The 26,399-nt window shown below is 43.7% G+C and overlaps 1 protein-coding gene across 4 annotated transcripts in view; it reads left to right on the forward strand.

Annotated features, from left to right (window-relative positions):
• Positions 1 to 1,200: 1,200 nt before the first annotated feature.
• The window catches only part of GATA4 (GATA binding protein 4), a 57,890-nt gene continuing 32,691 nt past the window's right edge, over positions 1,201 to 26,399 (forward strand). For 3 of the 4 annotated variants that reach the window (XM_037812975.1, XM_037812976.1, XM_037812977.1), the window contains exons 1-2: positions 1,201 to 1,358; positions 5,088 to 6,243. In XM_037812975.1, coding sequence (XP_037668903.1) covers positions 5,628 to 6,243 — 616 coding nt within the window. In that variant the 5' untranslated portion in view covers positions 1,201 to 1,358; positions 5,088 to 5,627. Of the gene's footprint in view, positions 1,363 to 5,087; positions 6,244 to 26,399 lie in introns of all 4 variants that reach the window. The other variant, XM_037812978.1, reaches the window with a different exon arrangement.

A 26,399-nucleotide genomic window follows, 5' to 3' on the forward strand; every position in this document is an offset into this window, starting at 1 on the left:
TCCTCCCGATCATTCCCTTCGGAGCCACACAAGTTTCGTCCTGGGTGGTATCTACCCCCACCCTCCTCATCCCTCTAAAAGCTGCAGGAGGAAACTGTGCTCAGAGAGAGAAATGAGACCTCTTTTTTTAAAAAAAAGTTTAACCGAAAGCGTGAGAGTCACCGGCCGGCAGGCTGTTATCTGGAGCTGAAGTCTGTGGTAATCGATGGGTTATTTTTACGCGGTAATAGGGCCCTGTGATTGCTCTATTAACCTTTAGACCTGTCTGAGGGACTCTCCGGCTCGCAGCCCCGCTGCTCCTGGGCCTTTAGGCACTGACGCCGATTTCAAATTCAGTCTTGACACCCTCCCCACCCCCACCCAGAGAAGGGGCGGCAGCATTTGCAAGAGCCATCTCCTCTCCTCCTCAGGACAGCCCCCCTACCCCCCCCCCCAAACTGCTTAGCGTCCCCAGTTCCTGCCACGTCCCTTGGATTGTGCAGCGGTGGTAGTAGACTGGCCAGTGAAAACGGAAAAACCAGAAGGGAGGAGACTGCAGGAGGTGGGAAACGTCGCCAGAAAGGGGTGCATACATTTTGCATAAATGCACAAAATTGAGGGCTGGAGCCCGTGTTCTCTGCTCCTGGCCATCTCCCCCGACTGCCGGGAAGGTCAAAGGGAGGCTTTGGTCTCTGTTTTCTGATTTTAGGGAGCCAGACCCAACTTGGTGTGTCCTCCACCTCCCCGGAGTCCGGGGCTGGTAAGATTCTGCCTACTCCCTCCCAAAAAATCTCCAGGCAGCCGGGTACCCAGTGTGACCCAGTGCCCCACACGCGATTGGAAGTCGTGCCCGAGAAGCCACTTCCCCTCCATCAGCCCCACCCCTCGCCCCCCGCATCCAGGGCCGCGACTGGACGGGGACCACCAGGAGGAGGGGAGGTATCATTAATAAAGCTGACTCTGGGCAAAATTGCAAACCAAATCACCCTGTGGGTGAAGCCCAGCTCCCTCGCGGTAGCCCCTTTGCGTTTTCCGAGGAGATCCCTGCGCCTGGACTTTGCCTGCAGGGGATTTTTTGAACAGCCCCGCAGCCTGGCGCCCAGCCCTGGTGCAACCGCCGCTGCGCACCCCCGCCCCCTGCCCTTGCACGTGACTCGCACGGACCAGTCAGCGCCCGGCGAGGAGAGCCGAGGGGCGTAGGGAACTGCTGGGCGAGCAAGGGGGACTCGGCGGCGGCTGGCACCGTGGCCGTGAGAGGCTCCGCCGCAGCAGCTCGTATCCCTGACCCCGTCCGCGCTCCGGGAACGCCCAGGAGAGCGCGCGCCGAGTTCTCCCAACGCGCCTGGGTGCGCCGACCCTCCAGGAAACTCGAGTCCCGGGTAGGTACGGCTCTTTATTTTCCTTTTCCCTTCCCTTTCTCCGGTCCTAGAAACTCAGAACTCTTTCGCGCTTGTGTGCCTGGGAGTAGCGAGGTAGCTGATGAAAAGGAGACATCTGTCACTCCCTCCCTTAAAATTGGCCAAAGCCTTTTTACTTTGGGCTTTGGCTCATCAACTGCTTTAAATTAAAGTAAGATTGGGGGGTAGGGGGGAGAACGGAAAGGACCATTCGACGGGTGGTTAAATTATTTTTATGCGAACTTGAACGCTTTTAATCCCGCCCCCCATAATCAGATTCTCCAGCCCCTTGTTTGCACCTTGCAGTCTGGGGCTGGGTGGTGGTGGTGGTGGCAACATGAAATCGCCCTGACCGACTGACCCCGGGACAGGCCGCGCATCAGCTCACACGCGGAGGGCCGCACGCTGATGGGTGTCGTCCACCGGCAACTGCGGGGACGCCCAGCAGTGGCGGGAAGCAGAGCAGCGGGGCCACGGCTCCCCGGAGGCGCTCCGGGTTCGCGTTCGGCTGCTAAGCGGCGGGCTTTTTATGCCCCTTCTAGCCAGCCTCCTGACTTTACTGACGGTGGTCCAGGGAATTAAACACCTCTCACGAAGTTAACAACCCCACCCCCACACAAACTGCTTGCTGAATTTTGGCCCTTGGCCGGAATGGGGGCGGGGAGCAATGACGTCCTTGCGCCGGCCGCGGTCAGCTACCAGCATCGACATTCTGTCGCTAGGCTTTGGGCAGGGGTGGGGAGTGTCACCATGGGGAGAGAAGGGTATCTGATAGTGAACCGCAACCAGGTTTGAGGGAGTGAGGGTCCTTTCGGATTGCGGAAGAGGGGTGGCTTGGAACCCTCCACGGGTCAGAATCCCGGAGCAGCACTGCCCGCGCCCGCCGGGAATGTTGGGGGAAGCGCCTCGGGGAAGCATTTCCTGTGCTGCTTAGCTAGGATGATCCGCCTGAGCAGGTTTCGGGCTTTTCAAGACCGAAAGTTATTGCTGGGGTAAAGGGGCGATGCCTCACACACTTCTGGGTCTACACATCCCCTGCTGTTGCCAGTTTATTGACGGCTAACTTTGTGCGTTCGTGTGGGACCATTTTTGCTCAAGAGCGAGAAACAAGCAAAGAGGAGGCGAGCCGAAAGAGCAGGAATTACCTGTGACTGGAAAATGGACGCGAACTTTTAACATTGGCTAAAATTATAAAAGAAGAAAATATTTCCCGTATGCCTGCGAAATTGGGGCGAACTGGGTTGAGTGATCCAAGAAGTTTGGGTATACTGGGGCGCCGGCCAGGGCCCCAGGGCCCCTCTTCTGTCAGTCCCAGCTCGGCTGCCTCTGAGGACGCCTGGACCTAGGTTCAACTGCAGAAACTAGGAAGAGTCATCTTAAGGGAATCATACTTTCTTGTTTTTCCAGAAGGGTACAGAGGGATATTTTCTCCACCTTGTAGTGTTCCAATAATCCAACTCCGAAGTAATGTATCAGCCATTTTAAGAGGCAGGGAATCTAATAAAGACAGTTGTTAGATTTATAGCATTTTTAGCGTTTACATTTTAAAGCTTGCAAGTTAGCATTTGTATGCTGGAAGTTAGATTACAGAATTATAAATCTCCTGCCTTTCCCCCAGTTATGTTAGAAAAGAAAACTTGGGACGTTGTATTCTAGAACTGCAGGAGTTCCGTATTATAGAAAACCCAATGAAGAGGTCAACCATTTGATTTAAAAATTAAATATGAGATATTTTATTAAAGTAAACACATATATTTATTTATTGGAGCCCAGAGATACCTAGGGGGTGTTAACTTTTTGCCTTCATTTTCAAAAGGGAAAGTTGGTGACCTCACATCGAATTTTTGTGTTCACTATTTAACCAAACTTATGCTGGAAGGAAATGTCCACTAAACCAGTAACTTATTGTGTGTGTATGTTATTTTTTAAATAATAAACTTTATTTTTACAGCAGTTTTAGGTTTGTAGAAGAATCACATAAAGTACAGAGTGTTCCCATTCCCCGCATACATGGTTTCCCCTATTATTAACATCTTGCATTAGTTTGTTACGTTTGTTACAACTGATGAACCAATATTAATACATTATTAGGAACTAAAGTCCATAGTTTACATTAGGATTCACTCTTTGTATATGAAGTTCTATAGCAAATAATAAACCATTGAGGAGTTACCATATTACTATATAATATAGTGTTAATTCCATACTAATAATTCCTAGTGATATTGCAAAAATGGTTAAAAGATTACATAGTGTGTATTAGAGATTCTATTTCCAGAATTCTACAATAATAAATATTATCATTCATTATAATTGAAATTCATCTGAGGGACTTTCTTTTGCTACATTAGAAATCTGTATATAATAATAGCCAACAGTTATTTTGAACTTTCTTTGTGCCAGACCCTGTTATAAGTGTTTAACATATATTAATTTATAATCTTCACTGATAATCTTCACAGTGTACTCTAGAGTGAGTGGCAGAGCCTGCATTTAGTATATAGTTTAGTTTCTCTCCTTGTAATTCTTCCATTGCCATGAAAAGGAAACCACTGTTAGGAGTAACTGCCTCTATTTGAGGACAAAAGCAAAGGGGGGGAGGTGTTTTGGACACCCTCAAAGGCTTGGAGCCCTGCAGATCCTGTTTCCACACTGCCTCTTCATTGTACTCAAAATTTTCTAGTGCCTTAATTCTCTCTTTGGTAAAATGAAAAGAGACACCTTTATTTAATGTAGATATGAAGAAAAGTGCCTGAAGCAAAGCAGGTGCTTCAGAACTTGAAGCTCTTATTTTTTGGGAGAAATTTCCCAGTGAAATCAAAACACAAGATACTAGCAAGCATATAATCAAGTTTTACAAATTATTCTTTCCCCAAGCAGTCTCACTGGTTTTCTGATTTTTTATTAGCCCCTTAAACCGTGTGTCGGGTGAACCAGTGATTTTTTGTGTGTGTGAAAAACCCGTTTAATGCATTTGAACAATCTGGTGAGTACTTACGCAAAGTGACCTTGTGCATTACTCTCACTTTTTGGTCTCAATATCCAAATCTACAAAATCTCTAGAATATAACTATTGACAAGAAACATGTAGCTTGTCTAATTTGTCTAATTTGGATAAGGGGTGTCACAGTCCTTACGAGATTGAGCAGACGTTGCTCATTTATAAACATTTAGACTCTACCCTCGAGTTTAAAGAAAAAAGTTTACAAACCAAATTTCTTAGGTTGCTGGTTTTCATAGTTTGTCGTTATCCCCGTGAGCACTCTAAAGTTCTTTCTTTCGTGGCCGGAGACTTAGGGAAGGGTGAAGGCACAAAGATGGGGGGGGTGGATTTCTTGGTTCCCCGGCACTCTGTAAGAAACCCTTGAAATTAAAAATACTGTGACAAAAATATGCTTGAAGAATGTGGTAAAATTAAAGCTCTTCCCGATAAGCAATACACAACCAATAACTCCCACATCCAAAAACCGGGGAGCCCTACACCTCCCAGGGCGCCCCTCCCTGAGGCTTCCCTGGGGCAGCCGGACGCCACGGCCTCGGCCTGGGCAAAACAAAAGCCGCAGCTTGCGCAACACTTCGCGGCCCCCTAAGCTGGGCCCTGAGCCGGACGGTTTCGCTTGCAGTGCCCGAGAGGCAACCAAGCGTGGGAGAAGCGAGGTGTGAGAGCCCTGGGGTGAACTCCTCTTTCCCTCTCTGTCGTTCCTCCTTTAGGACCGCGGCAGCAGCTAGCGGGGACGCAGCCGACCCGGCCCTCGGCCTGGGGAGCCAGCCTGCGGAACTCAGCGCCCGGGGCCGCGGGTTCCCTGGAGGAGGTGCGTGGCGGCGCGGCGCGGGAGAAAGAAGCGGAGTGGCGAGTGGGTGACCCCAAAGCAGTGACGCACCCCGCGCGCAGGCACCACCCCGGTTGCTGCGAGCACGGACAACACCCGCAGGCTCCTTGGACCACCAGCCCCGAGGGGGCCTCGTGCTCCCACGGCACTGCTGCCCCGAAACAATCAAAAATTTCCATTTGGGATTTTCTTGAGTAAACAAGACTCTAGAATCTTTTGTTCAAGACTGGATTTAAATCCTGTGCTGTGTGCTACATATATATTTTTGAAGATTTTTTTTTTACCTTTGATATTTTTTAATCTTCGTTTTCTTGACATTCCCTCGCCTGTACGATATTGTTGTTATTATTTTCTCTCCCCGTATTGATCCTTGATCCGCCGGCAAGAAGGAGGACTCAGAAGAGGAGAACTCGCAGGGGCGATGTACCAGAGCCTGGCCATGGCCGCCAACCACGGCCCCCCTCCCGGGGCCTACGAGACGGGCGGCCCGGGCGCCTTCATGCACAGCGCAGGGGCTGCGTCCTCGCCGGTCTACGTGCCCACGCCGCGGGTGCCCTCCTCGGTTCTGGGCCTGTCCTACCTCCAGGGCGGAGGCGGTGGCGCCACCTCCGGAGCCGCCTCAGGAGGCAGCTCGGGGACGGCCCCGGCAGGCGCTGGCCCCGGGACCCAGCAGGGCAGCCCGGGCTGGAGCCAGGCGGGAGCCGAGGGAGCCGCCTACACCCCGCCGCCGGTGTCGCCGCGCTTCTCCTTTCCCGGGACTACTGGGTCCCTGGCGGCCGCAGCAGCCGCGGCCGCGGCCCGAGAAGCGGCGGCCTACGGCGGTGGCGGCGGGGCAGCCGGCGCGGGCTTGGCGGGCCGCGAGCAGTACGGGCGCGCCAGCTTCGCGGGCTCCTACTCCAGCCCCTACCCGGCCTACATGGCCGATGTGGGTGCGTCCTGGGCCGCGGCCGCCGCCGCCTCTGCCGGCCCCTTCGACAGCCCGGTTCTGCACAGTCTGCCCGGCCGGGCCAACCCTGCCGCCCGACATCCCAATCTCGGTGAGTATTGCGCGTGGGCCCCTTGGCCTGGCGAGCGTTGGAGGGTCAGAGCAGAGGGGTCCCGCGCCCTGTTTGGGCCGGGGATTTGTTTTTTCACAAGTGTGCTGGGGGAGGATGCTCGACGTCGTCGAGTTTCCAAGGAAGGTAAACTGGAAGAAAAGAGCTGGGGCGCCCAGGTGGTTGCGGCGGAGGTCAGAGCCGCGAGGAACCCATATTTTGCGGTGTGAGGGCAGACACGTGGCTTAGATACTCTTTCCAAAGAGTCGGTGAGTGAGGGGCTCGGCTCGTGTCTGCCGAGCACCAAATGTTGGGTCCTTCCGGGCCTGGCGTGTGCCTGGGGCAGCGGCTGGTCTGTGACTCCCCGCGAGGCCGACGAGGCTCGCAGAGAGAGCCGGGAGTGAGCAGCTCCGGGAGCCCTTGGTGCCATGGTGGTGGCGATCGCTGAATTTCTCTTATTTCCTGCCGGTCTTCCTCCAGAGGCCTCCGAGGGGCCTGATTAAATGGGCTTGGGCAGGGGATCTTCTTTGCCATTTGTCCACCCAGTTGGAAGATCCCTCGGGGCGGCAGATGATTCTCCTGTCTGGGGATTTCACACCGGGAACAAAGGAGAGACGAAGGAACCGAGTTCGCTTGGGAGGTGGGTTGAACTGCGTTTGGCACCGTGTGGGTGCCTCGGGGCCAGAGCATTGTGCTGCCTGGTCAGAGGCAGACCGGGGCACGTGGCTGACGCGCCAGGTGCGCGTCAAAAGCGCACGTACGGCCACTGTCCAGGAACACAGGAGGCCCAGAGGGGCTTCTTTTATTGCCTGAGTTAAAATGGAGATGTAGCCATCAATACGTTGATCCTCTTCTTGTCTTGAGGTCGTCAGGGGTTGGAAATAGCCATGATGGGTGCAGTATTTCCCTCCAATGTCAGTCCTGGAAAGGGCTGCAAATATGTCCCCCTTCCCTTCAGTTTACAAATGAACAAACGAACTTAATCAGAATGCGAGAGAGGACCTCAACATTTGGGCTGAGAAACAAAGAGAAATGGTAATCCCTAGTTCAAAATGAAAACGACCTCTGGTCTTGTGGAATTTCAGGAAGGGAGGGGAAAATCGAGTTTAGATTGGGAAGTCTTTTGCGGGGTGTGGGGAAGCCAGACTTGAGAAACAAAGTTAACATTTATTGACTACCTACTAAGTGCTAAATCCTTTTGCATTTGTTCTCACTTTGAAGAATAAACCCTATCCTTCCCAAGTCCAGTCCCAGGCTGGCTCGGAGAAGGGCCCTGGCTTTGAAGAGCTTTTAAATTATCCTCAGTCCCAAAGTAGGCATGGAGGGTCCCCAGGGGGCTCCAGCCAAATACACATCCCAGATAAACTGATTAACGGTGGAAGTGGCGCCGGGTCTGCGTTGGTGGCTCCTAGCACACCCCCCCCCCCATCATGGGGAAGCCAGACTCTCCCCCTCCCCCGCCCCAGGGGAGGAGGGGCGGCCGCACTCGAGCCACGGTGGGGGAGGACTTTTGTGTGATAACTGGCAAGGTCCATCTCCATACAATGGCGGCTGGAGGTGGGAGGATTGGGGGTGGGGTCCTGCATTCATAGAAACCTCTCTTGAGCGTTTCTGATTTTAAGTGGGGTGGAATGATGCCCCCAGTTCCACTTCTTTTCACTTGGGAGTTGCTTTGAAACCCCTATAATCCGGTAGTGGGAATTTGGTTAAGGGAAAGAGAGAAGCTCCAAATCTGAAGATGGAGGGTACTTTCTGGTCCTCAGAGTCACAACTTCAGCAGTGTAAAAAAAAAAAGCAGGATACTGTGTGAGTGCAGGCAGGGTGTGTATTTTTAGGTGGGACCCATACCATGCATGCAGGTGCTGAATTAATGTTTCCCAAATTCAGTGTCAACAAGTGGCAAGCTGACTTGCAGGGTGTGCCTTCCTTGCCAAGTGTGTCCTGTCTTCCCTGTGGTCCGACTATCAATATGAATTCATGAGAAGTCAAGAGACCCCTTTGGTCTGGTTTAACAGTTGGAGTTTCTCTTCTGCATGCCGCCAAGTGTTTTAAAGGGTAAAATTATACAAATGCCAAGTTATCTTTGGGAGGGAACACAGTGCATGTTGAATTTGTTGGCCTTCAGATCTTCAGCATGTTCTGTGTGTGGCATTTACATAAAAGCAAGTTAAGTAAAAAGAAGTATATGTAAATGTGCTTTTTATGTGTTCTTCCTATCATAAGGGCCCTCCAATCATAAGGAGTTGGTCTCCTATCATAAGGATGTTTGTACTTAACACCGGAGTGATTGAGGGATGATGATAAGTGATTACTAATTCATCATGTTTATTGCATGCTCACTATTTGTAGTTACCACTGGGCCTTAAGATGGCAATACTGTGTGGTGGTACAAGCACAGGGTTTTGGAGTCAGGCAAAGTCAATTTAATTCCAGGTATCTGGTATGATCTTGGGCAAGTTACTTAACCTCTCTCAAACTTAGCTCTTTCTCTACAAAATGGGATAATCATCGCTACTTTTTATTTGTCTTAAATAAATAAAAGTAATGTTTATGAAGTATTTGGCTTTGGCCCCTTAAAAATGATGGCGATTTTATTAAACAGTTGCTTGGGGGCACTCACTATCATGTAGAGTGAACAATTTTTGATTTGCCAGGGACTGAGAGGTTTCCCAGGATGTGGAATTTTTAGTGCTAAAACTGGACAATCCCTAGCAAACTGGTCACACCAAATAGACATGAAAGTGGACAGGATAGATAACCTAATAGTGTGGTATGGTTATTAATAGGTAGCAAAGAAGTAAGGAAGGCAGAGGAAAGAATCACTTGAAGTCCAGGAATCTGGAAATCTTCACCAAGGTGGTGACATTGGCATTTGTTCTTGATGGATGAATAGGAGTTGGCCAGGAAAAGAACCTGCAATTAAAAAAAGAAGAAAAGATATGCTTTCATTTACCTACATATTGTATAATACCCTGCTATAAATACAACACAGCTTGGCTTTTGTTTAAAGAATGTATTTATCACTATAGCTAAAAGCACCTGGACTGGTTCACCCTTAAACTTAGAAACTATTTTTACTTTCAGTGAGAAGAAATAAGAGAACATCTTAAATTTTTTATGAAGTATAACTATTTTAGTAAGAACAATAGTTAATATTTTGCCAGTGTTTGCATGTTGGTTACCAGAAAAAGGCAAAAATAAAAGTAACAAAATCTAACAGGGGCATCTGTATGACCTGTACTCCGGTTAGCAGAAATTATTCTGCCTTGACTGCAATGTATGTGGACTTTAATTGATTCCAAGTTCAATATGATCTAAGACCCTGCAACAACAGTTGTAATTGTCAATTAGGCTGCATTAATGGAATTGTGTGACCTTACTGAGGGCAGGTACAGAGCCTGACTCATATTTAAGTGCCTGGCACATGCTGGGCACTTACCAAATATTTGAGATCTAGGAGGTAATTGCCCAGTAATCTGCCTTGGTCAAACCACATACAATGGCTTGTTTCTAGTTCTTTAAGAGGCAAACTAGAGAACCGTCTGGGAAGAGTGGCCAGGATGGGGGAGAGTTCTAGAAACCTTGGGAAACCACTGAAGGAAATACGGCTGTTGAGGCTGGAGAAATCTCACTTGGGTGGATAATAGAGGGACAAGGTAACTGTAAAGTTGTTTAAGAGGGAAAAGGCTACGGTCTTTTAACTTTGTGTTACTCTAGGTAAGACACTTTCTCATACATGATTGTAGTTGTTTGGAAATGGAATGCCTTGTCTTTTATAATAAATCCCTGAGTACTGGAATTGTTTAATTAGAGACTTTGTTTCCATCTGCCAGAGGAGTTGTGGAAGGAATTCTTGCATTTTAAGGGATAGGGGTCAGTCTGTTTGTGTGCATGTGAAATATCTATAGTAGGATAATAGAGCTGTTTCCTTTTAAAGAACGTTTTAAGGTGGTTACACTGGTATATCAATTTGTCAAAACTTATCGAAATGTGCACTTAAAATGGGACTATTTTACTGTATATACGTTATACATTAATAAAGTTGACATTTAATAAAAGTAACAATTAATGCTTGTAAATACTTAGGGCTCAAAGGATACTGAAATTGAAACTGTATATAAATTATACATGGTGATAGAGCTTACTAGGATGGCTATGAAAATGCATTTTACTCTGGAGTAACAATTCTGAGTAATTAGACAAACAATCAATTATACAACATTCTTTAAAGGACCAATTAAAGTAATATCACAATAGAATATATGTATATCATTCCGTGTTACCCACACAATTTCTTTAAAAGAAGTTTTGCTGCATTAGGTGGGGAGGCATTCACAGTGTTCTAAGAGTTTGCATATGGTGTAGGTCAGTGGATAACTCTGAAGTATTTTCTGAATCCCCTGAGGACTGCTTATCAACGAAGTTGGTTGTTTTCCGAGGCAGTTCATTTATATACGGAACTTTGTGAGATCAACTCCAAGTAGCTTGTTTGGCTAGAGAACGATTTGTCAGTCTTTGGGACAACCAAAGTTGTTTAACTTTCCGGTCACCACCCTGAGCAGGTCAGTCTGAGTGGGGGCTGGTCTCAGGTTGAGAACCAGTTAAAGGAGGAAGGTGTGTTGGGGTGGACAGGGGTGTGTTGTCACTGCCTCTAGTGAGTTCTGTCACTTGCCCTTTGTGTTCCATCAAGAGGTCAGGTCACATTGGTAAGGCACTTTCTAAGCACTCAGGTGGAATCATGCACAGGAGACAGTTTTAGATAACACTTTCTTCTGTATTTTTTCTCACTTAAATGCACTGAGAAAAGAAACACACTGAGGTGTGGGAAAACAGAACTCTGATACCTGCGGGTGGGAGTGTAAATTGGTACAACCTTCAGGGAGAGTCCTTGGTATTATCCATCAAATTATAAATTATATACTCAAGATTTGACTTCTAAGAACTTATCCTACAAATATACTGGCACATATAAATTGCAGCACCATTTGTAAGAACAAAAGTTGCAGACAATTTAAATGCCCATCCTTAGGGAAATGGTTGTATATTTCTGCTACGTACAAACAACAGGATATCACGGAGGCACAAAAATTAAGGAGTTCATTATGAAATGGTATGAAATCCTCTCCAGACATTTATTAGTGGGGAATACATGAGTAGCACTATATTCTTTTGTGTAAGAGAAGAGAAGATTATATTCACTTGAGTTTTCTGAAAATATTCACAAGGAATTTGAAACATTAATTGCCTATAAGGAGGATACCTGGCAAGGTGAGGGGATAAAGATGGGAGAAGGACTTTAACCATACAAACCTTGGAAGCTTTCAAATTTTGAGCCATGTGAAGTATTGCCTATTTTAAAGAAGATATTAAACCAGCTACATTGTTAAAAAGAGGTGTACAGTATTCAGGAATCAACTTCCTGAAACTCTCACTCCCTTTTCCTTTTTTAAACGATTCGTATTAGTGTTTATGGATACACAGCAAAAGTGCTGTGAAACACAAATTGTTGTTTATTGAATTTGGCTTTTGATTTTTGCTTATCCGACTAGAGATTGCTTTACTGATGGGGAAAACTTATCCTAGTCTCTGTACTATCTACTGTTAGCAGAGCTAAGCCAGCAGTTGTCAAGACTTTCAAACACACATGCTGCTACCCCCAAACTAATGTGGCTTCTTAGGATTCCTTTGTGGGCACACACACTCACTCACCTTGTTGCCTTTACTAGTGGGCACGTATTCCTAGGACCGGGGCAGGAAATCTACGACAATGACGGTTTTGTGTTTGAAGAATAAATTACTTTCATCCAGGGCAAAAGATTCTTTTCAGCTAGTTGAGTTTTACTGAATTTAGAGCTGAACTTGGGTTGCAAATGTTGCTGCTTCTGTTTGCATAAGAAATGAGAAAGGCTGCTGGTTTTTCCACTGCATTGTTTTAGAAGATGGCGATTCTTGCAGACAAAGGGATGGCTGCTTTAACAATCGGAAGTGGCTTTTTTGACATCTGAAAGTATTGGTCTTTTGGTGACTTCTTGGGTTATACTGCAGAACCTGATGATAAGTCTCCTTCATAGCTTGGGAATGGGTATCACTTTGATGGACCTTGACATGGGCCCATGTAACATAATCAATGAATGGACGTTGTATTGGCTCTCTATAGAGCTAATCTTTTGCATCCTTCTAAAGAAGGCAGGTAAGATAATATGAGTGGGGTTATAATATGAGTAACCTTTAACCTCCTTTAATTTATACAAAATAAATTTACAAGTTCTGGTATGCTAATATTTAGATAACCAGCTAACAACTTTTTGGGAATAGTGGCCTGTATCTTGCACAATATCCCCTTGTGAATAATAAATGGGATCTTTTACCAAGGGTCAGTGAGGAAATCACCAGGTAAAGAAGAGAGAAGTTACGAGGACTTTTAAGTCCTTCTCTTAGAGGTACACATTATTATTCCCATTTTGCCCAAAGAGAAACTGCTGGTCAGAAAGATTAAATAATTTGTCGAAGTTCCCCCAGGTAGCCAACAACAGTTTTGACTTAGAATCTGGATAAATCCAACCTAAAGGATCATACCTTTTCCCATTTACCATACTTTGCATTTGCCAGATTTGACAAGGGCACTCATACCTTCAGAACCATAAGGTAGGTGGTGGTAGTTAAAGGACTCTTTAATTCTTGGGATTTTTTTTCTATTACTTGTCTTTCCCCCAGTCCTCTCATCCAATATACCTTCTCTTCTGTTAATGCTGCCTTTGCACCACTGTCTTTCCAAATGCTGCATCTTCCTTAATCCATATCACTGGGAGACAGCAGAACTTCCAGTTGCAGAATGCAATGTTTGGAATCCCTGCCTTGCACAAACTTCCTTTTCAGTCTCCCGAATCTAGTGTGCAGAAAAAATTAAATTGAGATTGCACAGAATTCAGATCCTCCAAACTGGAGGATTCTCTTAACTCTCAGGAGACGCCATATGGCTCTCTCAAAAGTCCCTTTCTTAAAAGAAACCTATAACCATCTTCTCCCCCTTCGTATGGAGATTTCAAATGTATTTGTGATAAGAGCAGAAAAGGGGGGGCACTATAATTATGATTTTTATAAGGATGAAAATAGGGCATGGATTAAGAAAACGAATAAAACCCCAGGCAAGAAGGGCCATGGGGAATTGGCCTGAGCTGAACGCCAAGCAGATTAGTGGAAGTTTTCTTGTTTCTGGCAGGTGGCCTGTGGTTTTATCTATTACTGCTCTGTAATCAGAATTAAGTCAGGATATTCAAGCTTCTTATCTGAATGAAGAGAATTTGGTTTTCTGGCCTTTGGCATATTGCAGGAGCACAAGAATTGACTTAATGTTTTCAAATATCTTTTTTCTCCCTGAAGGAGAAGTACAGTCCAGCCAGGTAAGTCACTCCATATGTTTAAAATCATTGAAAATCTCTGCAAGTGGAATGTGAGGCTGTCTTTCAGTCCATATTGAATAGTTACAGAGGTACTTTATTTTGGAGGGTGGGAAATCTTGAGGATTATTAAGCCAGTCACAGGTCGTATCTTCCTTCTTAAAATTGAATTCAATCCTTAAATTATTTTTTAACCCTCTTTTTTTCTCCCCAGTTTAAATCTTCATTTTTACTTCTTAAAAATCCAGTCAAACTTTTATCACCTCCATTCAGGATTGATCGATAGCAACCGGTGAGCAGGTTAATTATAATCGCAGAATAAACGCTAAAGTCTCAAAGTTCACCACTTTTGCAATGTTTCAAAACCCCTCGGGGACCATGCCAAGAGGCTCTCATTGACCCATTCACAGCAGGTGTGGGAGTTTGAACCAGGGACAGACAATCCTGATCTGATTCGAGACTACTCAATTTGGTTTCTTATCTGCAGCTTTTCCTATCTTATAATGTCTGTCATTGCAGATAAAAAAAAGTTCAATCAATTGAGCTGGGAAATGACAAGTTACTTTTTCTTCTGATAAAAGTTTTCTAGTTGCTGTTTTATCAGATTGTTTTGAAATTGTATGTGTTTCTGTCAAGGTCTGCAATGACTTTTTCAGATATTTTATCTATATTAGTTGGGGGAAACCTTTTTTTTTTATCCTTTCTTTGACCTAGGAAAGAATGACCTGACTTCCAAGATCATAAATCAAACCAGGTAAAGAGAAGTAATAATACAAGTTACCCCTCAAAATGAGTAGGCGGGGAAAAACAAACAACAAATAAAACCTTCACCTAACATATAGAGAGAACTTAACTTGACCCCTGAATAAAGAATGTAGTTCCCAGTTGATAGGAAAATACTCCTTATTTGAAAAAACAAAATGTTTTCCAGGTCAGAGATGGTTTAGGAAAACAAATAGTATTTTTAAAAATAATATTTGTAAAAACCTAATTATTCTTTTATCAAAACCTATGTATATTTAATATGGAAATATGAAAAACTCAGATGAACCCATACATAAATAATTGGTAGCCTTACCATTGAAAGAAAACCAGTGCTAGGCATCAATCCTTGAACTTTTGGTTACCATTCATATTCAGGCATGTGTACACTTATATTTTAAAAATAGTCATGAAAGTTAGTGTTTAAAATTATTTTAGCATTGAAGACATTTTTTAAATGGTTAGCGACTCAAACTGGCTTCTAAAGACTGATCCTTTAAATAGAACAAAATGAAAGAACTCCCAATAGTAAATAGCCAAGCCAATGGGAGAGTTGTGTGTAAAAATAAATTATTGACCTGATATTATTTATAGCTGATTTTAAAACTACAGCATATTTATAAGTTTATTTTTATATTTTAGATATTATTTTAATTATTATATATATATATATATATATATATATATATATAACTTCAAGGTGCACCTTGAAGCCAGGTGACAGGTGGTAGGCTGTGTTGATTTATGAGACACCAACTCACTGGGAAATGTGAGCAGTAACTCTTCAACCCCCTGTTTAGAAGGGGACATCGAAGAGCCCTGAGGCTGCATTCTGGCACTTAAGACCCCTGTGCACACTGTCCTGTACTTCGTTTATCTGTTGTATGACTTTGCCTCTCTTAGCTTGAACATCCACATTTGTAAGGTTAAGAAATCAGGCAAAGCTTGGAAGGAGTGACGGAGGCTACTCCAGAGCCATATGGGTGTATTTAAAATCTAGGATTTTACAGCATTCCCCAAGTAAGTTCATGATGGCTTTGCCTTTCTCCATATCATAGCTACCATATTAACATTTAACATCCATGGCCTGGCCTGGGCATCAAACTCAAAGTCATGCAGTCTGTGTAAATAATGCAGGTTACTATGACTGCCAGGCCTCATTCTAAACAACAGTGTCTGTGAAATCTTGGTTTTGATGGGCTTTTATTTTTTTCTAGTACATATTAAACTAACTGAATTACTATGATGTAAAATAGCTGGGAAACCATGGGTTACACGTCAACTGACCTCAGAGTTGATCTCGTTTATTGCTCCTTTGCTTTTGCTTTTCTGTTGTTAATAAACCCATTTAGTGTCTGAGGTTCTAGGAGGTTGTGGAGATGCATAGACGGTAGAGCTCTGTTATAGTACCAGACACATCATTTGCTTCATGAGTCAACCAGCCAACAATATTTTTGACCATTCCCCATGAGCCAGGCACTTGTTTTGCTTTGGAGATAAAACCATGTGCAAGATGGTCTCTGCACCCAAGTAGCTTACCATCTGGTAGGGAAGATGAAAAGTGAACATGCAATCTCAGTCCAATGTATTAAGCACTAGAACAGGGATAAATCTGGATTTCATGGGAACCTTTAGGGTGCCTAAACCAACCCTGACAGAAGCTGCAGCCAGGCTACCTGGAGAAGGGGTCCCCTATGTTGAGCCCTAAAGGATGATTAGGATTTCTATGTAGGGGGAAGGGCATTACAGGCTGAGGAACTAATTGGAGCATGGCTATTCTCAAGTCTAGAGTGGAAGGACATGAAACTAGACAGCAAGCAGAGGCATGGTGAAGATTTTGGACTTTGCCTGATGGCAGTCGAAGATTTGAAAATAGAGTAGTATTTTGGATCTGTCACTTTGGTCATAGTGTAGAAAAGCTAAAAATACTGGGTCTTAGTTTTGTTTTTTGCCTCATTCGTGAATGGCAGATGACTGCCTTTCTTTTCTTTTCCTTTCTTTTTTCTTTAAATAGAATTCTTTTTTAAATTCAGTTTTCTTGAGATATATTCACATACCATAAAATCATCTACAGTGTACAATCAACTATTCACATCACATAATTATGCATTCATCACCGCAGTTAATTTTTGAACATTTTCCTTACTCCAAAAAAAAAAAAATAATAAAAATAAAAGTAAAAAAGAACACCCAAAGCATTCCATCCCCCACACTGCACTCCATTATTCATTTACTTTTTGTTCTTGTTTTTCTACTCATCTGTTCATACACTGGATGAAGAGAGTGTGAGACATGAGGTTTTCACAACCACACAGTCACACCATGTAAGCTACATAGTTATGCAATTGTCTTCAAGAATCAAGGCTACTTACTGGGTTGCAGTTCGACAGTTTCAGGTATTTCCTTCTAGCTATTCCAATACACTAAAAACTAAAAAGGGATATTTATATAGTGTGTAAGAATGACCTCTCAACTCCATTTGAAATCTCTCAGCCACTGAAACTTTATTTTGTTTCATTTTGCTTCCCCCTTTTGGTCAAGAAGATTTCCTCAATCCCACGATGTCAGGTCCCAGGCTCATCCCTGGGAGTCATGTCCTGCATTGCCAGGGAGATTTACACCCCTGGGAGTCATGTCCCACTTAGGGTGGAAGGCAGTTGAGTTCACCTGCTGAGTGGGCTTAGAGAGAGGGAGGGGGCATATCTGAGCAACAGAGAGGTTCTCTGGAGGAGACTCTTAGGCACAATTATAAGTAGGCTTAGCCTCTTCTTTGCAGTAACAGGCTTCATAAGGGCAAGTCCCAAGATCGAGGACTCAGCCTACTAAATTGGTAGACCTCAAGGTTTGTGAGAGTATCAGTAATAACCCAGGTGGGGAAATCCAACATTTCCACATTTCCCCCCAGTTCCTCAGGTCCCTGCAAATACATTTTTATTCTCTGCCCAAATTACCGTGTGACACTTCAGGATTTCACACTAAACCTGTACCTCTACCTGATCGCACTTCCTATTCAAAGTTCCATGTAATTTTGGTGTATGAATAAACTTACCATACAAGTTAAATTATTTAGTGTGGTGCAGAAAATACAGATCTTACAGCAAATAAACATCTCTTCCTTTGGTCTTACACAGAAGTTGAAGTTGTTAAAACACTCAATGTGGGGATGACTGCCCTTCTACTACATTTCTGCACCCTTCCCCAGTTATAGAAAGATCTCTGTGGCTGCAGTGAAGCGACAAGCTACAAGCGTATTTCGGAGGAGTTATGTGTATGTGCTTTAGCAGGAGGTCACAGGATCTCTGTGTGTGGTTTGTGTCCAGGTTGAGGGGGAAAGAGGCTGCAAAACTCCAAGCCGAGCCCTACTGTGGGAAGGAAGAGGCCCTTCCTGTAATCTGACCCAGCAGGTGGAGCCTTTTTATAATCCCTCCCTCTTCTTGTAATTTGTCTAAAGGTAAGGTAGATGCTAGGGGGAGCCTTGAATCAGAATAGATAATGATGGTAAAAATACTGTTTGTGCAAATATGTATCACCAGACCCTGGAGAATGGATTAACAAGGAGGTTTAAAGGTGAAGAGGAAGGGCTTGTTTTTAGTTGTCTTTCTCCCTTGTTTAGAACTTAGTGTCATTTTGACCCATCATTCCTTCTTTTCAGTTCCATTCTTGCCTTAAAAACAATTTTTTTTATTGTGGAAAATTTCAAACATATGCAAGAGTAGAGTACCTATCTCCAAGTTTCAGCAGATATCAACTCATGTTCAGCATTATTTTATCCATACCCCAATCAAGTTGCCCCACACAGTGTTATTTTGAAGCAAATGACTGACAACATATTATTTCATTTATAAATTCTCTGTATGTATCTCTCAAAGATACCACGACCCTTTTTAAAAACGTAGCCCCAGTGCCATCATCACCTGAAACAAACTAACGTCTCTCCCTAGTTGTCATTAAATATCTAGTTAGTGTTTACATTTCCCTGCTTGTCTAATTTTTTTTACTACTTTGTTCAAATAAGAATCTAAATAAAAGTCCATATTTTGCCTCTGCTGATATGTCTCTTAAGTTTCTTTTAATCTATGGTTTCCTCTTTTACCTCCTTTTCTTTTCCTTACAAGGCTGCTAATCCTGTACAATTTCCCACAGTCTGAATTTTATTGAGTGGATCCGCTCATTGGCATTTAATGTGATTCTCTGTCCCCTCTTTTTCATGTGAATCTGTGATTGGATAAATATGCTTCATCAGATTCATGTCTGTAATGGCAATAGCCATTGATAGTCATTGCGTAGATCCATTATTTTATTAGGGATTGCAAAATGGTAATATTCTAATGCAACCATTCCTTCCTCATGAATTAGCTGGAATACTTCTATTACACATGCAAAAAATCAGTTTATGAAATATTTGGTTACCATAAGGTCAGTTTGTATAAGAAAGGCAGAATAAAGGCTTGTATCTTTCTCTTTACTTTCCAATGTTCAGGATAATGAGTTAGTTACTTAGCATCTTTCAAAAATTAACAACAAAATGCATTTTTTAGAACTCATGGATTTAAACATATGTGATGTGTTTTAATCCATTGCCCTTATGATCCTAATTGATGCTCATATTGTCCCTTCTTTGCTGGTGGGAACTCCAGTTGGCTTCTAGTTCTTTTGATAAAAACTTAATAGTTTGCTAGCTTCTTTGCTTTCCACACTACGAAATGTTCCAGGCTCCTCTTACACGTTTTCTCATCCCAGACGTGAATTTGGCCATTTCTCCAAGGAGCCCTGGCTCCTTTCAGTCGGTAATGGTATTTGGAGACCACTGTCTGGGTGCTAGTTGTGATTATTGCTATTGGGTTAGTCATTCAATATACACAGTTAGGAAATACATCCTCCCTGCCCCCAAGGTAAGATAAAATACTTCATGTGTTCAAACGGATACTTCCAATTCAAATTGAGGACTAAAGTTACTTAACTTCATGCATCTTTACACCTTTAAATCCTTTCATCCATACCAAAAATCTCATTTATCCACAATTCCAATGTAATTCCTTGTTTGCTTTATGCCACAATACCTACAGTCTCAGAGCAACAACACCAACACTTTCATAATGTTGGACATGAGTTGATAGAGATGATTACTAAAACCACTTTTATTTGTTTTGTTTTAGTCATTCCTTGCCTTTTGACTTTGGATTTACCTCTAGCTCTTGGCTTTGGGCTCTTCTTCAGCTACGTGAACTGGGTCTCTGGGTTGCAGGTATGCCCCTGCTTCTTGCACCTTGATGCAATCATGCATTGCCCAGATGGCCTTTTGGATATCATCACCCATATCTCCGACTTTTCCCCTAATTCCCCTGGTTCCCCTTTCGAGGTGGCAGGAGTCACACAATTGGGGCCAGACATGGAGGGCCTTGAAAATTCGGCGGAGGAGTTTGGAGCTTGACAAATAGAGGGCAAATACAATTAAACCAGTAAGTAAGGAATACATCCAGAGATATGTGGGCGTGTGCATGTGTGTAGTGTGTGTGGTGTTAGATGGATTGCTGATATGGAGACTGAATGCAGGGGTTCAGTAAGGAGTCTGTTAGAGGCATAACTTAGCTTTGAGAGTGAATGAGTAAAAGAAGAAACGGAAGGAAAGGAAAGGGGAAATCACCAGACTAAATACGGCAAGGGGTGGAGAGGGTGAAGAAATTGGTCATTCTCTTTCTCTTGAACCCCTATAGCCACACTTGGGGGAGACAGGGCTGTGGGAGGCATGCGTCAGACAACTTTCATGTACCTGTCACATCCCCAACTTATGTGGCCTAGGGGGTCGGGTGGGTATTTCTGAAGTTGTTTGTCCAGAGGTAGCATTTGAGTTTGCTTCATTTCCTTTGGATTCTGGGCTATCCTTCCATGTTATCCTCGCAGGAGTTCTCTTTCCGTCACGTATCCCTCCTGCCTGGCTGATGCCCTCCTGGTGGATGGAGAGAGGAGGGGGCACACGGTAGTAAAGGGGACCCTGGGTCAAGGCAGGAATCCTAGATTTGCAGCATCACATCACCTCCAGTCATGTGACCCAGGCCAGTATCGCTTCTGCACTTCTTTATGATTCCACTTCCCCATCAGGAGCTCACACCCATTTTTTCCCCAGTAGCTCCATTTGCTGGGTTGAACAAGTCTGGAGTAATTTTTGAGTAGGGAGTTGGGTACTTTTGAGTAGGTCACTGAGGTTACAAAAAATGTCTCACCCTATATTCCCATTGAATCCTCCTCCATTGCCAGAGGGCTGGGGAGTCTGATTAATCACGGGTTAAACTCCCCCCTTTTGTCTGGCAGCCTTCCCAACTGATGGGACAGTCTGGGAAATAAATGGCAGTTATAAGGAGGGGCATGGCAGAATTGGCAGGCCCTTATTTGGCTGGCTTCCTATTGGGAGAAGAGCAAATTCCACTGTATTTCTGGAGACCCGCTTGGGTTTTATTGCTTAGGTTTGGGTGAGTCTTGGTCTTTGTCGGGAAGGCCAAGGTAATTCAGACTTCTGAGCCTTGCCCTTGACTCTAGAGGGCCAGGTTTACTGGTGTATCTGAGGTTAAGAGCATGGAGCCCTGGCACATGGTAAATGCTTGACAGTGATGGCCATTACTACTCAGCACATGTGCAATCGCCTGGTGTCTGATGGTATCATTTTTCTTTCTACCCTGGTAATTCCACAATGGCTTTTTATGCAGACACTATATATGCCTTGTTCTCTCTCACCTGATTGTGGAAGAACTGGAAGCAAAAAGAGGAAGAATCAAAGAACGCAAGTTCACTCTGCCTTTTGGAAGCAGAGAGGGAGGCAAAAGATGGTCTTTGTCATGAATACTAGAAAACGGAGGTGGAATCTTATCTGAATCTCTCTGTGGACTTGTCTCTAGTGGCAGGCTTTTGGCATGTCTCCAGGGAGGATTCCAGAGAATCTGTATATGGCCTGTGTTCTCACTGTACTTTATTGAGCTATGCTTATTATTTGGATGATAGTTCCACTAGACTGGAAGCTTTTCCAGGACAAGAATTATACTTCATTCATTTTTTGGTGTCTCTAATAAAATTACATGATAAATACATGATAAAATTACATGATAAATTAATATTCATTAATTGAAAAGACAAAATCTGGAATTCATCTTAATGTAACCTGTCCCTTTGTCTCATGTAACCATACCTACATTCTCACCCTAACGAGACATCAACAGGGAGGAGAGATTCCATCCAGGTAGAAGGAGCCCAGGGACAGAAGTCAAGGGATGTGCATTCCAGATCCATTATTAGTTTTATAAGGAGAGGGACTTTGAAAACTAGGGCCGTGGGGAGGGTGGGATGGACTGAGGAGCTGTGAGAATCTTGCAAAGGTGGCCAAAATTTAAAGGTCAGGAGGCCAAAGAAGAGCCTACAAAACTATTGGTGAACTCTCGAAGATAAAGACAAACAACCCCTAGAGGTGGGGCCAACATTTTGGACATGGGGGAGGGATGTACAGGTGGAGATGTCCAAGAAGAGCCCTGGAATGGTACAGATGTGGCAATCATCACCTCGAGGTGAAGCCAGGGGAACAAGAGAGAGACTCAGGGTGGTAGGGAGAGTGAAAAGGAGGCAGAGCTGGCTTCTAATAGGGAGGGAAGTGGAGGGGTGCTGGGAAAAAGGAGCCAGGAAAGGAGAATGAAAGACAGTAGATAGTGAAGTGCCCTCCATGTTTTGTCTTTTAGAAACCAGCTTGGCTCATCCTTTGATCCCATGCTATTCTGCTGGGCCCTGATGTTGCCCCCCTCAGGCTCCACAGTCATCACATCCTGTCAGCTTCCTTGGCCCTGAGCCAGATCTGTTATAATCTTTCCCTGACAGTTTATAGAGACTTCTGGAGTTTACTCTCATCAGGCTTGTCCTTTCCCGCCAGTTGAGGTCCTAAATCTACTGTTTCTCCTTCTTGTCACTTTTACTCCCCACTGCAGCCCACCCTAGATCCTTCTTAGAGAGCCTCTTGAGGCACTAGGGAGAGTTTTGTATATACCGGTAACTGCCTCTCAATCTCGTCATAACAAATGGGGTGAGGAACTCAAAGGTTCTCTGTAGAAACAAACTCTCCGGTCAGGCTCTGTTTAAAGGGTGTAAGTGCCTGTTGATTTTGGAAGTTATTCTCTCCCTGCCTGAAGTGCTTCATAGAAGTGACAAGACACTTTCCTTCGGGTAATGTTGATATTACGTTTCCTGCGCTGTGTAAACACATCTCCAGGAATGGCATTAATAATAGGGACCCTTTCCCCACGACAAAGGAGAAAGGGCAGTGAGGGGAGAAGGAAGACGAAGACCAGATATGTGCCGGGAAACGAAGAGATGATCAAATGGGTGCTAGAACCAGCTGTTCATGGTAAAGGTAGGGCCTGTTATCCAGACTTATTTTTCTTTGTTTCCAGAACTTCTGCTCATATTCCTGATGGGACCCTCCAGCATTTTACTATGTGGTTGCTCATAGAGGGCTGTGGTTAAGGGAGCAGTGTCTGGAGTCAAACACCTGATTAGAATTACAGTTGTACCCCTTAAAATGTTCTGCCGTTTCCGTATCCATAAAATTGGGAATAGAAGCTACTTCATAGAGTATTGTGAGTTCTAGGAAATAACGTTCACAAAGCATAGTACTTGGCATACACCTAGTGTCTATAAATGCTAGCCATTAGGCTCTTATTAAAAAAGGTTAGCTATTGTTGTTAAAGAAGATGTTATTTAAAATAAAATCTTTTTGGTTCCAGCAATAAAGGGTTACGTTGGGCAGGGGGCTGCCAAGTTGAATTGAGTGAGGGTTTTGTATTATTTGGAATTTGCCTTCTTTCTCATTTACATTTACCCCATTTTGAACTCATTTTATTGTCTATAATTCCTTCTACACGGGAGTGGCACATTTATGCAAGTAGAGGCTAATTGGGGTTGTGGATGCCTGAAGAGTGACTTTGTCATGCCTTTAGAATATTTTAATATTTAATATTTAGAGTATTTTAAAGATGCTTTTAAGGGAGTTGGGACTGGTTGTCATCTGTCTCCAGCAAGGTTTGAACAAAAGGAAAAAACACAGAAAGTGTTGAACTCAGAAAAGGAGAAGAATTTTGTGGTGCAACTAGGAGGAGTGTGCTCTGAGAAAGTCCTGACAGGGAGGGTCTCTGGGCATCTGAGAATAAGTGAAGACCCCTGTTTCACCTTGAATGATTTCAATATAGTGTTTCCTGGAGTTTGAATCAAGACTCATTGATGGTTAACGTTATCATGGTGCTAAGTTGTGTTTGCTTAAAAAGCTGGGGCTAGTCCACTGCTTTGTGAATTCCTCACGGAAATGCATCTCACCTCTGGCGGTTGTTGGCTTCTTAGCAGATTTGAAGGATATGAAGATGAGGAGGGTTTAGTTGTTTCCTTATTTTTTCTAATAACCCAATATATGCACCTTCCTGGGCATTCCCACCACTGACTGGTTTTCTGGGCTTGAATTAGGATCCAAGTTTCTTTGTGGCTCCGTATCTCTGTTGGAGGAGTAGCAGGATGTGGCGTCCATCTTACAGGAAATGATCAGGCAAATAGTAAAGAATGTTGTGGAAACGGTAACATCCATATGGGCTTCCCTGGGCTTTAGGTTCCTTTGTAAAACCGAGTGAATTGGAACCAGATGCCTCTTATATCTATGGGAACTTCCAATTCTGATAATCCGTGATAGTGAGAGTAAAGACTTGCAGGGGAGGGACGTCTTAATGTTTCTACCAAAAATAGGAATAGAAAGTGAAAAATAGGAAGAAGTGAAGGATGATTATTTGTGTATCCCTATCAGGAGCAGGTGCCTTTGTCTTGCCCCTCCTTTAGGATCTGAAAACAATAACTGGGCAGAGGAACAGGGCAGCAGAGAGGAGGATGAAGCTTCGGTTTCCTCCCACGGCCATGTCCAGTCTGACCATGTGAGCAGTTTGGGGGGCAGTTGCCATACTCAGTGGTGTCACTGAGGACCAGGAAGTGCTCTGAGCACTTACGGCGTGTTGGCTGCTCTCCTCTGACATTGTGTCATTATTTATTTCCAGTAACTGTCCTGTGGGTAGGCGTTGCATTGTCCGTTTGGCAGGTGAAGAAACTGAGGTTTACAAGTACCTGCCAAGGCCAGCCCGGGCTGCAGTTCCAGGGACACTGGTTGGCCTGACCTACTGTCAGAGGCCAGGCTACGCGAAGCAGGGTTCCTTCCCTCTGGATTTTATTTCCACACTTTTTTCCTTTGGTTCTCTATTTTCTTTTCCATCATTTCCTCACCTCTAGCATGCTATCTAGAAGACTGAGTCTTAGGAAGACTCTGCTGCAAGGACTCTTGCCAATTTAATCACCATGTGGGAGCCTCACTGGTCAAGATCTGATTATTTTGCTGTATTCCATGTGCAGCTCTGCATTTGTTCCTAATTTTTATTTTTGTATAGGTAAAAGATGAATATATTATTGATTTTTTATAAAGAGAGAGACAATGCAGAAGCATTCTGAGTAAACTGTAAAAATCTTATCTTCCACACTCCATTCTATTTCTTTCCCCAAAGGTATAATTTTTTAAACCAGTTCTCGAGTTGGTTCTAGAATCTGTTGTATAATATTGCTTTTCTGTCACAGCTTCACATTGTTGATAAGAGGTTTGTCAAGTAAGTGAAAGTTACGTGTAAAAGGGAGGATTGAACTACTGGACTCTTCCATCATCAAATTGTCCTCTGGGACCCTGGGATCCTCAGCTGAGGTGCTTCAGGGTGGAGAGAGAGAAGCTGAGAGCTGGACTTTGCTATTCTGGTCCAGAGAAGCTCCACTTCATCTGATTTATATTTAATGTATAAATGTTTGCTTTGCTAAAGAGTTCTGAGGTTAGAGAGTAAAAAGGAGAAAGAAAAGAAAACAAATCCAATAAAATATGAAATATACCCTCATCTCTAGATGCTTATAATTTTGCTTTAAGAGCAAAATGTGGTTTGGGAGAAAAAACAAAATGACACCAAAAGATCTAAGTGATACTTAAAGACAAGAATCAAATAGATAATTTAAGATATGTGTGATTAGTTGCCAAATAAATCTATGGAAATGTTGTTGGATTTGTCTAAGTAGGAAGACTACAGAGGAAGGTGACAGAATTTGAGTAGGATGTATGGTCTGAAGAAGGGAGTGAAATGCCTGTGAAGGGCAGCAGAATAAATAAATGTATGTTTTCTCCCCTTGCTCCCTGAAGGCCACCGAATCAGACAAAAAGAACCTCCAAAATAAAAGAAAAATTTCCATCTCCAGTCAAACTAGGAAACAACTCATACCCCAAACTAGAAATATTGCCAATTATAATGGAAATTCAGACCATATTAAGGGAAACACTTTGAGAGCTGATACGTATTTCTCCAGATCTCCAACTGGGTATAAATTTCTCTTTTAATAAATGAGATTGAGATTGGAAAGAAAGAGGCAGTGTTTTCATCATTTGCAGATGATAGTATGGTCAATTACAACAAACAAATATTACGATCTCTATGGAGAAAGCTATAAAACTTTACCAAAGGTCATAAAAGAAGACATGAATAAATGAAAGAAGATATTACATTCTTGGACTCAAAAATTTACCAGTATTCTTTTCTCCAAACTCCTTCAAACTAATCTATAAATTTAATGCAGTCATAGTAATCTCCCAACAGGCTTTCTTAAATGTAAGTTGTTGAGCCGATTATAAAATTTATATGGAAGAGTTATGGCACAGGGATAGCCAAGATAATTTTTTTAAAAGAGGACTAAAAAGGACAGACTTACCCTATCAGAATTCAAAACAAACTGAAATAAAGAGGGACTGGCACAGAAATTAATGCAATGATATTCATTACAGCCTTGTGTGTAATAGTGAAAAATTACTTACTGAAATGCAGCCAAGACAATTGGAATGGGAAAGCCTGGTATAAAAAGATTGGCATTAAGCAGTGGATCCTTTCAAATATCAAAGTACACCTAAACAACTGTGGG

This window comes from Choloepus didactylus, chromosome 20 (assembly GCF_015220235.1).
Source record: "Choloepus didactylus isolate mChoDid1 chromosome 20, mChoDid1.pri, whole genome shotgun sequence".
NCBI lineage: Eukaryota > Metazoa > Chordata > Mammalia > Pilosa > Megalonychidae > Choloepus > Choloepus didactylus.